The 15246-nt window shown below is 45.7% G+C and overlaps 1 protein-coding gene across 1 annotated transcript; it reads right to left on the bottom strand.

Moving 5' to 3' along the window:
- Positions 1–9795: 9795 nt before the first annotated feature.
- bambia (BMP and activin membrane-bound inhibitor homolog a) lies at positions 9796–13779 on the bottom strand. The gene is made up of 3 exons (XM_080489720.1): positions 13287–13779; positions 11837–12106; positions 9796–10863 (listed from the first exon to the last, which is right to left on the bottom strand). Exons 1-3 carry the CDS (start codon positions 13360–13362, stop codon positions 10448–10450), a joined length of 762 nt encoding a protein of 253 aa, XP_080345846.1. The 5' UTR covers positions 13363–13779; the 3' UTR covers positions 9796–10447.
- Positions 13780–15246: the final 1467 nt, after the last annotated feature.

Raw genomic sequence — 15246 nt, 5'->3', positions numbered from 1 at the left:
ACTTCCCTTCCGTCTGTCCTGAAGAACAGGGGGGGGGGGGGGGGGGGGGGGGGGGTGCTTTCCGTAAAGCCCGTTTACGTTCATTTACCATGAGGGGAATGCTCTTCTGCGTGGAACGACGCCGATGGTATCGGTCCAGAGCGAGAGCAGTGAGACGAAGGAATCCTCGTATTCAGATTGTAAACGGTGTGAACTGCCAGGCTGACAGGTCTGGAGAGGCGTCCAGCTGAGAGGCGAGGACGAGGCCACTTAACGCTGAAACCACCGGCCACACCGAGTCCCGCCTGGGAAAACAGCCACGGCGCCACAGAGGTAAAGAAGCAACTCGACAGGCCAAAGCAGCTTCAGGCTCCAGGTCCAGACGGACCGGCAAGTACGAGGCCTGGAGGGCGAAGAGGATCTACAGAACTCTCACCTACCGGCCTTATACTGTAAATATAACCGAGTAAAGACAAGAGGAACATCAAGCTCTCCAAGGGAAAACATTTATTCTAACCAGGTACTTTAGATCACCACAACTGTCACATTTACCTCCCAGTTTCAAACAGGCTCCAACAAAGGCTAATATAACAAGATAGATCATTTACAGTTTCAGTTAGGCTCAAAACAATTAACTAACATAAGGTAAGACAGTCATTCAGCAGTTTCAAGGCTCCAACAAAGGCTAACAAAGAGAAGATATCCATTTACCAGTTTGCAAAAGGTGACAGAAGAAAGAAAAATGGAGTTTACTTTTAATCACACGAGCACATCTAAAGAAAATGCAACTATTTACGTTTCAATCATGATCCAACTAAAAAATTAAAAGAACGTAAGGAGCCGGATCCTAAGCGTTTCCAGAAAGTTTCAATTGGCATCATTTCCAAGGAGACGAAGTTGGAGCGTTTTCAAAAAGTTCCACCTTGGGAGCTGTTGAAGTTGTGTTCTTAATTCCTCCTTCCTCCTTTGACCTTCCTGCCTGCAGCTCCTGCTGCTGGTTGGTTAATTGGTTGATTGCTGCTCAGGTTGGAAGTGTTGCTTTCAGGGGCAATGGGAAAAAACATTAAAGCAATAGAAGCAATTCCATATAACTTCTGGTTAAAATCAAACCAACCGGAAACACAATAGACTAAAAGATGCTCGATTGTCTCTTTAACCGAGATTCTTGTGTTTTTAATTATTCTATTGTTTTTTTGTCTTTTATTCTCTAAACTATATGCCTACGTACACTACTGGTCCTGAGCAACAAATATTATTGACATGCGGGAGCATGGAAATGACAATAAAGACCCTGTCATAGATGCATTTATTTTGTAAGAATTGTTTGAATTGCAAGTTTGTACAGCTCCTCCCTGCTCAATAATGCTGATTTAACATCTAAACTGCATTAAAGTAATGTGCGCAGTCATTTTCTTTTTGATTTTCCAGCAAAATAGAAGGAAACAAGAAAACCTACATATGGAACCTTTCATATTAAAAATGACACTGTCTTGTGATTTAGTGATGTTTCCAAAAAGTTCTGTTTTCCCCAGTTTTACGGCGACTGAGACCCCGTATACACAACAACGTTTCACGTGAGAACACCTATAAAACAAAAAAGTGTTGAGTTTACCCCGCAGCAGCGGACACACTGACAATGATGCAGTTAGTGTGCCGGGCCACAGGAAGGCGCTGTTGTATGTTTTTGTACTGAAGTCTCACAACACCAATATGCTATAAATTTGAACAAAATGGAGAGAACCCGACATTCGTAGGGACTGATGGCCAATCGGATGCTATCAGGGGAGAGTCTCAACTATTAAACCCCCGATATGGACGATAAAACTAGAATACGGACCGCGAGTCAAACCACCACGGCGGCCGCCATGTTTGTTCACTGGCGCATGCGGATACAGTCGGAGCATTGCCGGAACGTTCCACCTGGGTAGCCATTTTCAAAAAGTCGCGTTTTCAGTGACTCCGGGGCACCGTTGCCGTGGAAACCGACACCTAAAACCTTGTCGTGGAAAACTTTTCTTCACATGAGTCATCATTTTTAAAAGGCTGATTTCTAACACAGTCTGACCTCATAGAAAAGATCAAGATGTACTTTCAGTGTTCCATAACATTCCTCTGGACCATGAAAGTAATCTAATAACTGTGTTTTTTTTTTGTTGTTTTTCTTTCTTGGATGTGGTGTTTTTTTTTCCTCTGCTAATCAGGTGTGAGCAGACGAGGAAGTCGCGGCAGACATGATGGGAAGGGGAGCCACTGACCCCGAAGTGTCGGGGCTGCAGGGGGCAGGTTAGGGGCCTCGTGTGTCGGATCGCTGCCTAATAAGTATCCGGTCGTTCCCCCGAAAGGGAAGCAAGCTGCGCTGGACTGAGGTGTGTGTGTGTGTGTGTGTGTGTGTGTGTGTGTGTGTGTGTGTGTGTGTGTGTGTGTGTGTGTGTGTGTGTGTGTGTGTGTTCATGAAGTCCAAAACCAAACCGTTTTCAAAGCTGAAGTGTCGCTTCACTCTCCATGGCACCGTTCCAGATTTCTCATGACATTTTTACCCCCCCCCCCTGCAAAAAAAAAAAAAAATCCGACATTTAACATTCCCGAGGAAATGTCATAAAGCTCTCCGGGAAGAGAATAATCACTCAGTGTTCCCGCCGCACGGCTGCGACTAAATGTCTTACTTCACACGTCCCGGAGGCGCCGCGCTCCACATGAGGCGGCCATGTTCGTCACACACAAACAAATAGATAAATCCATGTTGTCACAGAGGCTGACGGGAGTTTAGAGCGCCACTTGCTTTTATCTTCTTTTTTTTTTGTTTGTTTGTTGTCTTCCACAAAGCCAGAATAAACGGCGGCTGAAGAGAGACGAGCGACCGACGGTTGGATACACAGTCGTCCCGCAGTATTTGGTCTGAGCCATAATGGCGTTTGTCTGCGGGAGACGGACTTCTCTGTAAAGATGTTTAAAAGTGATTCATCTCTGGAGGAAAACTCCGGAGGAGCCTGTCGTCATGTTTGTCTTACAGCAGCTCTGGAAAATTTTAAAAATGCTTTCCTGCAAACACAAATCCTGTTAAATGAGTGTCGCTGCGATCGAAACCTGAATTCAAAACTTTTAATAAGTTATTTACAAAGCAGAATCAAAGTGTTGAAGGTGTAACGTTGCTGCACAAAGCTCATTTTATACAGTTTAATAAGGAAAATTAACTATTGAGACGCTTTACACACGTAATGACGCTCCTAGCCAAAAGCTAGTTAGCTTAGCATAGCTTAGCATGAGGAGGAAAAATCACCTCATTCATACCTTTTGATTTCGGCCATTTTTAAACTGGTTTCATATTATTTTGTGTCTCTTTTTGGCTGTTTTATACAAAAATGTGTCTGGTCATTTGGTATAAATAAGCTTATTTAGTATTTGTAGGAGGTTTAATTCCAGGTTGTCATATTGTAAGAAAAGACACAGCAACATGCCGACCACATGTCACATTTACTTGGTATAGTTTGAATCTGGTGGGAAATCTTTCCGCGTTAACGTGGGATTAAAGTTTCAAGTAACACGCAAAGAAACCGTGTCCTCAGGCCGCTTCCTAAGATTCAAGATGGCGGTTTCAGCTACGCGTTTTCAGGAAGATCGGCGCGTCTCCGCTTTCAGCCCCCGAAATCCTCAGGATCTGTGTTCACAATGAGCACAAATCAGCCCGGAGGTCCCGCAGCCACGCCGAAGTCTCTGCTCGATGTTGATGAAGTGGGCGGGGCTTGTTAAAAATTTCCAGATGGCGGCGTTAAAGCTTCAAGAAGCCGGTAAACATTCCCAACATTATTATTTTTCTTGGATGGATGGATGCATAGGTGGATAGATAGACGGATGGATGGACAGATTGATGGATGGATGGACAGATTGATGGACGGATGGATAGATAGATGGATGGAGGGACAGATTGATGGATGGAGGGACGGATGAACAAACGGATGTTTCATTTGAATGAATGAATGAATGAATGAATGAATGAATGAATGAATGAATGAATGAATGGATGGATGAACAGATGGATGGATGGATGGATGGACGGTTTGAAGGAGGGATGGATGGATGGATGGATGGATGGATGAACAGATGGATGGATGGATGGATGGACGGTTTGAAGGAGGGATGGATGGATGGATGGATGGATGGATGGATGGATGGATGGATGGATGGATGGATGGATGAACAGATGGTCTGATGGTCTGATGGATCAATGGATGGATGGATGGATGGATGGATGGATGGATGGACGGACGGACGGGCTGCGAGAAGTGGGCGGGGCTTGTTGAAAGCCATAAACAATGCGACCCGACAGATCGAGCGACCCGGTCAGGGTGGTTTGGTTCCCTGCCGGAGCCATCTGCGAGGGGATGAGTGCTCAGAGGGTCGGTCGGCCTCTCGGGGGCCGCCATTGTTCCGCCATCTGTCTGCCGGGGCCCTCGGCTGACAGATGGGGGGTGCAGAGTGCTCTATCGACCAATGAGCTCCAAGGAAAAGCAGATCTGCACCTGACAGCTCAACCAACGAGCAGGTGCTGGTAAGTCTTGGCTTCAGGTTCCTGTTTGCTCATCGCTGAGAAGCTGCTCTTTGTTTTGTTTTTCTTAATTTCCAGACGATGCTTCAAGAAGCCAGTAAACATTCCCAACATTATTATTTTTCTTTCAGGGCAGATTCCTATCGGAATGTTAACTACACAATGCTATAAATGTTTAGACGGAGCCGGGGGGAGTTCAGGGGCAGTAAACGAGAACAGGCGCTGACGCTGTCGTCTTTATCCACTGGAAGGAAATGAAGCGGCTAAATATTTAGATCGGCGTCTTCTTCCAGCGGATGTCTGTCACCACAGAAGTATGATTTGTCTCAGAGGTCAATAAAACAACCCCGGGTTTTGTCATCTTCTGGAAGGACGAGTCGTGTTTATTTTCTGGAATGTCTCTGTTTGTTTGTGGTCGGGGGGGGGGGGGGGTAAACAGCCTTCCAGCATCGGCGATGTCATTTACACAATGGCTACTTCACAACCAGGCCTTGAAGAAAGCTGCTTCGCCAACGCCTGTAAAGCCGGAGCTCTTGTGGGATGTTCCTGGGGAAGCAGTGAACCACGGTAGTGGATTGGGAAGTTCTCACAGAGATCCTGAAGTTGAAGGAGTTGATGGAAGATGTTGTGTCACACAGCAGAACCCCGGGCAGAAGATTACTACACAACCTGAGGCAGGCGGTCATAATGTTTTGGCTGATAGGTGTACATACAAAGGTTTAAACATTTCTAAATTAGCCATGGTGACTTCAACTGTCTGTCTGTATGAATGGATGGATGGATGGATGGACAGATGGACGGATAGCTGGATGAATGGTTGGATGAATGGATGTACCGATTGATGATAGATGGACTGTTTGATGGATGGATGGAGGGATGGATGGATAAATCGATTAATCAATCGATGAATGGTTTGATGGATGATGGACGGATGGATGGATGGATGGGATGGATGGATAGATGGATGGACGGAGGTACAAATTGATGATAGATGGATGGTTTGCGTGATGGATGGAGGGATGGATCAATCAATCGATTGATGAATGGTTAACTGGATGGATGTACTTATTAATGATGGATGGGCGGTTCAATGGATGGATGGATGGACGGATGGATGGACAAAAAAAGTCTAATAACCAGAACCAGCTGGTCGTTTGTTATCTTATTTAAATGAAACATGATTTTATTGGTTGAGTTTGTCGTGGACGAGAAGAGCGACGGGAGCCGAAATGAACGAGGAGACGAGCCACACGAGTGTGTTACTGCCCAGGGAGGTGTGTGAGTGTGTGTGTGTGTGTGTGTGTGTGTGTGTGTGTGTGTGTGTGTGTGTGTGTGCACTGCTGTGCTCAGGTGTTAACAGGTTCCATGTGTGTTTACACTCCATATATTGTTCCACAGCCTGCTGTCGGCACAGTGGACTCTCGAGCTGGGGGGGGGGGGGGGGGGGGGGGGGCACCTCATTAAATTTGTATGTGAATACAAACAGTTTGACCGCCTGGCGCTCAGCGGAGCGGCCGAATGCTGCTGGTGTCATGGCGGACGGACCCGTGGCTGCTTGCTCCAGGTAATCTGTACTGGATTACAGTTACATCTTTGAAAAGGAAATTACTTACAAGATACTGCAAAAAAAAAGGAATCTCACACTTTTGATCGTGGCTCTCTCGTCGTTAAGATGTCTCGGTGATAAACGTCTGTTTACGCGACAACAGTGCTTGGAGCCACTGAAAATGCAACTTTTGGAAAACGCTTCGACTCTTGTCACCGTGGCAACGGGGGAAACACAACTTTTCTGACACGCCGCTGCGAGCATGGGATTTCATTACAAAAACAACCAGAGACGCCAACTCGCAGGCTGACACACTGACGACATCGTTTTTAAGCACTTCTGCTTTTCCCGTGTAAATGGAAAATCATTTTCATATTATTGCTGCGTAAACGCTAAACGTTTCTGACGCAAAATGATGATTTTTCACTTGAGGCCCAAGTCGCATATATACATATATATATATATATATATATATAAACAATACCCAAACAGAGGTACCGGTTGCAGACTGTTTATTAAGATTATGTATAAAAACCTGCACGGGCACGTTGGTCCATGTCGGTCCACCATCTTTAATTTGATAAATGTAAGAAAATCTGAACGAGAACCAAACTCAACTGACATCATATATTCAAGTAGAACTACCCTTGGTAGAGCGCGGACCGTCGCCAACGCCACCTCGCAATGTTAAGGTCAAATGATGATGTTCTGTTTGGTTCCCTTTCTATTGTGTTCCTTGACCACAGTTGCAGCGAGTTGGCCTGTGATTGGCTGAGAGTGGAGAAGGAGATCGGGGAGTGGAGTTAGCCCCGCCAGTGCGTCTCCATGGCGACAGGCCCTGATTTTGTTTGATCTATTCAACATTATTTTCATAGTTTTCTGGGATTTATTTGCTGAGCCGATAACGTCCCAAAATCTACGATGACAAATCCTCACTGACGGTTTCATGCAATTCGGGTAAATAGTTTTTGTAAAAATGGAAAATGCATACATACAAACCAATAAATAACTAGAACTACACTCGGTAGAGCGCAGACCTTCGCCAACGCTGCATCCGTTTAGTAGTTTTTGCGAAAAGTTGGTCAACTACAAACCAATAAAGAAATACACGCAGGCAAAAACAGAATTATGTGGGATCAGTTATGAGGAAGATGCTCTAAGACCAATATGAACGGGAAGAAACTGCAACTAAAAATGAACTACAAGCTGAAAACTGCTTTCATAAAAGTTCATATTAAGATCATAAATATAAAAGTGGAGCTGTGGAGGAAAAAAAAAACGCTAAAGAAAACTATATCCCGCAGGTCGACAACCGTTCAGTTCCTGGTACGTTACCGCCGGGAACAAGAAGTCCGTCTTCTTGATGAACGTAAAGTTGGAGACTTTTGGAGGCGGTTTGTCCTGCAGCGACCCGACACCCCCCGAGGAGGAAGCGGCGGTCCCATTAGGCGGACGGCCCTGTTATTGCTACGGGGGTAATAGTCCTGGGGGAGAGCGCAGGGGCCTGGGGGTGGGGCCAGCTAATGCACGCCGCCGTTAAGTGGCGGGCTGCTAATCGTGTCTTCCTGTCGTCCTAATGGAAAGAAGCAAAGGTCAAGCGCTCGTGCCGCCGCTTCCAAACGTCTTGATCCAGAAAAGTTAACGTCTCCCAAAGTAGTTTTGACACACAGCAGCGCCTGGGGCACCAATATTTACATCTAAACAATGGAAATTAACCTGTTGTGCTCCTTCTAGCGCTTTATTTCTCCTTCTTCACATATTCAGATGTCAGAAATCTATTATTTTGATCCGCTGTCTGAAACAAGCTGCTTTCAAAGTTTACAAAATGTCCTTTTTTTCAGCGCATACCCGTAGTTTGACACCAGCCTTGTCGTTGTCCCGGCTCATCACAGAGGACCGTATAAGGAAACCAGCTGAAGTCTTGGAATGGATTCTCATCATTTTAGAATATTGGACAAACTTCAAGCACATTTTCCCCCCAAATCGAGCAATTTATTTGACGGCGAGACACTAAACTACACATTCAGTGTTTTTACCAGATTATTGAGTAAATTCCACGTCTTCAATTGGTTAATTTAAATTTTAAAAGTAGAAGACACGTGATGAAGGAAGGAGACCTAAAGGAGGCGTCGATGAGGCCAAATGACACACTCATAACTAAAGATGAGGTTTAAAGAGACGTAGGTAAAATATATTAAAGATGTGATTTACTGTGTTCTAATAACTGATTTAATGCACGTTTGAAAGTGGAAATGTGCAGGAAGTCGTGTTTAATGAGGATCAGTGGAGGCTTTTATTTACTTAAACAGCTGCAACGGCTTTCAGACGCAGAAAATAGTCCCACTTATCCAGAATAAAGTCTCACTTCCACGACATTTCCAGTAAAAATGCATCGTTTTTACATTTTCCTCTCGGAGAAGTTTTGCATTAACGCGTTAATCTTTAGGGTAAACAATGTCTGTTTCGACAAAAACACTGAAAAAGTCTACATTTCCTCACAAACGTGCAGACGAACGGCGGCTTCGAAATGTTTGCCGCCGTTTCCATGGAGACGGAGTGGGAGCATTTTTAAAAAGTTGCATTTTCAGTGGTTCTGAGCGCCGTCGTCGTGTGAACAAACAACCGAAACGCAAGGAAAATGTTCCTTCGTCACTTTGTTTAGTGATGTTGAGTGATTTTGTGATGCGCTTCAATCTAGAGCAGCAGCAGACGAACTCGTCAAATAAAGCATACTGAGAAAAATGATAAAAACAGGATTTTTTTGGTGATTAGAGGGGGTTTTTCACCAAAACTGCGAGTTTTAAAAGGAATTAAAAAAAATTTTCAGTCATTTTCAAAACCTTTTTCCGTGTTTCCGAGCATCGTCGCGTAAACACACGTTTTCACTCGAAAACGTGTAAACGGGACCTTATATATTATATAGCAGCAGCAACAAGTTTTACAGTTTGAGCCTTAAAAATATATATACATTTCTGTCCTTTCACTTTACGTAGTCGGAGAGTTTTACTTGTCGAACCTCCTGAAAGGCTCATTAACACTTAGTGAGCTACACCGATACTTGTTTAAAAGGACGAGTACTAACCTTTTGCTACTTGCCGATACAGAGTACGCAATGGTCTGATTCATACTCCATATGCAAACGATAAACAAAGGCGATGGACGGGACACACACCTCCAACAGTCCACAGTACGCAAAGAACAGCATGTAGCGTCGATCTACGTACTGCGCTACGTGCTGGAGTACACAAAACGCCACGTTTTCACCTCTTTTGTTTCGCATTTGCGATTTTGAACGTGTGTGTAGCGTAGCTCAAATAGTAATGTGTACGTCCGACTTGAGGCTTGGAAACGTGTCGATTTTTGTGTGTGTGTGACGCGAGAAAAACGCTATGGGGAGTTCAAGTAATAGTAAATAGTAATCAAGTAATACACAATAATTATATTAAACAAATACTATTTTTAGACACAATCTGAAGATCAACTGGTATCGTATTGGTACTGGTATCGGTACCGTTATCGGTTTCTGTACTGGTATCAGTACTGATATCGGTACATCCCTAAAACTCTCAAAGAGCAATATTTAAACAAATCTGCAGCTTTTGTTCCTGAAGAAAAGCTCCGTTCGTCTCAAACCAACTGAAATCCGTCCTCAGGAGTTTAAAAGAATCGGTTAGCTCGGCTTGAAGCGGCGACAGATTTCGACAAACGACCCGAGGGAACGGTCACGTAAATAAAAAAAGTCACTTTTTAATGGAAGGCTTTTCTTTCACACTCACAATCGAGCTCATGGTCTGATCACAGAGAGACATGTTGGACATTCACCCAGACGAAGACACGCGCCGCTCGCTTTTCATCAGACAAAAATATATATAATATATATTTAGAATCTTTACAATAAGCTTGAATCATGAAACGTGCACGGAGGAGTGTGCACAGTCAAACACTGGATCTTGGTTTTACTCCTCGTAGAGTCCGTTCTTGTACCCTGGTGTCAGTGTGGAAGTCTTGTTTGAAGCAACAACAACGTTTTTGTTTTTTTGTTGTTTTTTTTCCAAAAGTTTAGTTTAACTTTTTTTTTTTTACAAATGTGCAAATGAGACAAGATTTGGAATCCTTCAGCGCTCAGTGTAAAAAAAAAAAAAAAAGAACAGAAAAGAAGTCATCCAGGATCCTCGGGAGCAGAGTTTCAAAACGGCTCCGCGTCGATTTCATTTTCAAGTAAAGTGCTCCTCTAGCAAAAAACAGAAAGAAAAAAACAAAACAAAAACAAACAAACACGTCTGCGGGGTCAGTCTGTGTTTTTTGTTTTTCTCTGGAATGTCGTTTTTGCTTTTTAGGAAAAAAAAAAAAGAGAAATGTCTTGGGATGCCGTTTGGGAGTCATACGAACTCCAGCTTGCCGTGGCCGCTGTACATCCCCCAGTGCACCAGCGACAGGATCTTGTCGCCGCCCGGCTCCGCCTGCCGCATCTTGTCGCAGGTCAGGCAGCAGTTCTCGTGGCCCGTGACGGGCACCATGCACTCCAGGTCCAGCTTGGCCACGTGGCCCTTCTTGGTGTGGTGGCCGTGGAAGCTGTAGTGGAGCCGCGACAGCATCTGCTGCCGCTGGTCCTGCAGCCGCTTGTTCTCGCTGCGCAGCATCCGCAGCGCCAGCATGATGAGCAGCACCAGGATGAGGCCGCCGGCGATCGGCACCGCGATCACCGCCGCGCGGAACCACACCTCCTTGGCCGACGCCAGCTCCTGCACCCGGGTCACCAGGTTCCGGTTGCTGCCGTCCGCCTGGTACCGGCCGTCTGCGGGACACGGGAGGGAGGGGGTTAACGGAGGATGTCAAACGTGAGGCTTGTGGACCGAAACGGGCCGGTGAGAGGCGCCAATCCGGCCAAAAAACTGAGAAAATTTTTAAAAATAACATTGAAATCTTAGATTTTTAACAGATTTCTTAAGAGGAAGAACACTGAGACCCGAGATGAAACATCGGTGGCCACGCAGTCAGTGTGAGTTTGTAGAAACACCCAGAACAACCGTTTTTGGGATATTAAACTGTATTTTGCGCCAAAAGATATTATTAAAATTGGTTTTAAATTTTTTTTGCTATAAGCAAAAACTGAGTGGAGATCATGGGTATCAAACAAAAGGCCCGTGGGCCAAAAATGGGCCTTCAAGAGGCTCCAATCCGGCCAAAAAACCCCGAGAAAATTCAAAAATTGTATAGAAAACTTTAATTTTAAGCAAATTTCTGAAGAGTAGCAACAAAAGGCGCCACTGAGAGCCGAGCTGAGGTACTGGTGACGCTGTCAGCGGAGCTAACGAACTAGCATTAGCCTGACACTCATGCTGTCCATGTGAGTTTGTGAAAACACCCATAATGCAACACCTTTTTGACATTTCTCTGTATTTTGTGCCAGAAGGGGCGGCTGCACCGCTCCCTCGCCGGCCGCGTTGCAGCCAAACATATAGACTCGGGAGCGCTCGCTCTGCGAGGCGCATTCCTCCTCGGTGGGAAAATTACATGGTGCACACGTAATAAAAAAAGAGAAAGAAAAGACTATATTTGATGTCTGTCCAAGTGCTTGGAGGTAAACTCGCCGCCTTCCCAGGCGCAGGCAGACCTGGAGCCCATTAAAGAGTCAAACTGAGGTTCTGCTAAGCTGGAAAATAAAAAAAATCAAGGCGTCCCGCGCGTCTGTAAACAACAGTTTGAAGAACGTTTAAACGAGGAGGAACCGTAACAATCTTGAGTGCGAGCGTCCCAGCGATGTTTACCTGCAGAGTCCCTGGCGTGCGCCAGGTCGTGAAGCCCCCTGTAGTTGCACATGTCGTCGTGGCAGCAGTCCACGGCGGCGGCGGCGAGGGCGTCGGAGGCCCGCGGGCCGCCGCAGGAGTCGGCGGCGCGGGCGTCCAGGCAGCCGTGCGTGAGCGGGGAGTTGGCGCTGAGCGGGTCCAGCACCTTGGTGAAGCAGGCGTCCACTTCCGACTTGCACATGTACCCGGTGGCCACGCAGTGCGGCGCGTCGCAGTAGCACCTGATTTCTCCTGCGGAGAGGCGACAACAGAACCCTGAATCTGAGATCAGACCCCCTCCTCATTACAATCCCGACTTTCCAGTTTTGTATTTTTACTTCTACCTAATCCCCCTTCAACGCCCTGTCGGTGTATTCCAAGTTTTCACCAATCACACCTCCGTTTAAGAGCTTCTGGGGTATAAAACAGGAACCATGGAGCTTATAATTAGTGGGCCCGTTTGCCAAAGTCAATTTCTTCTAACCCAAATGGAAACTTGTAAAGAAGGAGAAGATGGAGGCAACAGAACCCCCCCCTCTGCATTGAGTTTGCATGCAAAACCCCCGTCACTTGTGGTCAGGACTGCCTGGGGGTGTGAGGAGGGAGGGGGGGGGGGGCATCTAAAGAGCGAAGCGTATCATTACAGGTCCACCGCTCATTACTTCATCCACTTCTTCAAAACACAAATCTGCTCCCGAGGAGGACCTGCCCCGACACAACAAGAGCCAGAACACATATTTATCAGCTCTCTTCACATCATCCGGGGTGGGGGTGGGGTGGGTTGGTGGGGGTGGCTGTCATTACTACCCTCTCCCCCCCCCCAGGCTCGGAGCGGGACCCGACTGATCCTCTCGGATTCACACAGCATCAGTCTGTGTGAGCTGGGCACATTCATCAGATCAGTGTTTTCCCTGTGAATGATTGGAGCGGCAGGGCCGGCCAGGTCATTTGGAGAATATTTCATTAGGGAGGAGAGGCCCCCTTTGTGGGATGGTGGGGGGGGGGGGGGGGGGGGGGGCTTCTGGAGGCTGTATGGCTTGGATTTTACTGTAAAAACTTTTGTATTTGGAGGGAGATTTTTGGTTTAAATCTGCATGGATGAGTTTGGGGGGAATGACAGTGTCTGGAGGGGGTAGGAGGGTAAAAGGTGAAAACACTGGAGGCAAGTCCAAAGACTTGGGGGAGAAACACCAAGGAGGACTTGCAGACATGCCTACTGTCCTTAGATAGGGAGAAAGACCGATAGGCAGCATGATAACAACAAGGTCTATTTGGGTCTCTGATCTTTGTTCCTGTTCTCTAAACCATTCCCCCATGTTGCCCATCCATAGCACCACGTCGTAATCCCTGTTCCCTCATCCATACCCCGATATCCCTCATCCATACCCCCATACCCCTCATCCATACCCCCATACCCTCAGAGTCTACCCACCTTTCGTGAGCAGGACGGCCATGGCGCACAGCTCCAGTTGTAACCAGATGGACATGAAACTGGACTGTCGATCCATTTAACTCGGAATTACCGCGCAGGATGGGAAAACACGCCTCGTAGATCCAAGCAGGGGTTTGTTTGTCTTTTGTCTTTGTTGTGGTGGAGGTCTTCTTTCATGTGAGGTCAGGGTGAAAAGTGAGGCATTATTCCCTCTTCAGCCGCCTCATAGAGGAGGGGAAAGTTTCTAGCAGCGCTCCGACATCACTGGTAAGAAAAAAAAAAAGAAAAAAAAAAGAAAAAAAATTGCAAACACAAAAAGAACCCAGATATACTCCTGAAAAGTCACCGGAAGCGGGTGTAAAGTTATCTCCGCCGGTAGTCCTCTGGCTCTCGGAGCTGAAGCATCACTTTTTAATAATCCTGGACGGAGAAAAGAAGGAAAAAGAAGAGGAGACGTGAGCGGAGTTCACCGGAGAGACGACGGAGCGGGACTGAGGGACGGGCCCGGGAGCCAGCAGGAGACACCAAGCTGTGACGTCAGAGCGCCGCCCACTCCACGTTGATTGGTCCGTGAGGGGAGAGCACGGCTTCCGGTGCGCACCTTTTTAAAATAAGACGTCAGTGAACACAGAAAACCATTCAGACTCAAATTCGCATGTTCAGATAAAAAAAAAAGAAAGAAAAAAAACATTGAACGAAAATGATAAAAAAAAAAAAGATATTGCTGATTAATGATAATAACAAAATTCTCAAAGTTTGAGAAGAAGTGACCCCCCCTAAACTCTCATGCATGTCTTGTCTCATGTAAGTTTGTAACTGAATTCTGGATTTTCTGTTCTTAACATTAAACATGTGGCATTAAACGGATGGATATCAATAGGAAATGAAATAAAATATGCTCTCTTATTTTAGTAACAAATTGAAATCTGGGAGGGTTTTATCTGCAAACTGCAATTCTTCCGCATGAAAATGTAATTATACTGAAATAAATAAAAAAAAATTTATGGACTAAGAAAAATAAGGGAAAGGCTTCCCCCAGACCACCAGGAGAACTTTCTAGAGATGGTGCAAACGTTTCTCAGGTTGTGTTAAAATAGGTGATTATGCATGAACAGGCGTCTGTTGTCTGTTTCTGTGTGTTTGCATGGTAAATGGGAGTGTGTGTGTGTGTGTGTGTGTGTGTGTGTGTGTGTGTGTGTGTGTGTGTGTGTGTGTGTGTGTGTGTGGTGTTTGCGTGGGTGGGTGTGCGTGTGTGATGAGCTACCTGTCGGGTCACTACACAGACAAAGAGACGCTGCTCAGGACACACACACACACACACACACACACACACACACACACACACACACACACACACACACACACACACGCCTGAGGGTGGGTGAGGGGGTATCAGGGCAGATCTTTCAGTTTACTGTCTCCTCCCCTCTAACGAGCCTGACAATATGGAAAGTTGAACAACTATTTTCAGATCATTTACATGAACTGTTTGAATAAAGTCGGGCTGTGATCACTTTGAACTAAAAAAAAAAAATCCTAAACGCAGGAAAGGGTCGTTTAGCGTTTCACGTGTCTTTTTAATTTACCAGCCTTACACTCATTTCTAACGACACACCGCCACCTGGTGGCCAAACATGGAAACAACAACAAAAAGTTACTCTATAACCACAAACACATTAAAGACGAGTTTAACTTGGAGATTAAAAAATAAATAATATTAATAATAATGATAATATATCGGACTCAAAATAATCCGTGCTGGCAGTGAGGATAACTTGACGGACGCTTGTGTTTTGGTTGTTCTTGTCACATAAAAAGGAAAATCCACTATCCAGTTTATCGACAGTTTTTTTTATTACATCTTTTTCAGCTTGACACCCTTTTCTGTATATTTCCCCTCTTCAAAAGCTTTCCTCACCACCAGTAAACCTTCATCCTGATGGAGACGTGTTTCCTTTGT

Source organism: Lipophrys pholis (genome assembly GCF_963383615.2).
Source record: "Lipophrys pholis genome assembly, chromosome: 20".
In the NCBI taxonomy this organism is placed as follows: Eukaryota; Metazoa; Chordata; class Actinopteri; order Blenniiformes; family Blenniidae; genus Lipophrys; species Lipophrys pholis.
Note: the sequence above shows the minus strand (reverse complement) of the source record. Positions and strands in the feature narration are given on the sequence as shown.

Excerpts from the sequence above, each read along its gene's own strand:
- bambia (XM_080489720.1), bottom strand. The coding sequence starts at position 13,362 with ATGGATCGACAGTCCAGTTTCATGTCCATCTGGTTACAACTGGAGCTG. Across the intron at positions 12,107-13,286 it reads GGCCGTCCTGCTCACGAAAG|GAGAAATCAGGTGCTACTGC; the intron begins GTGGGTAGACTC and ends GCCTCTCCGCAG. Across the intron at positions 10,864-11,836 it reads GCACGCCAGGGACTCTGCAG|ACGGCCGGTACCAGGCGGAC; the intron begins GTAAACATCGCT and ends CGTGTCCCGCAG.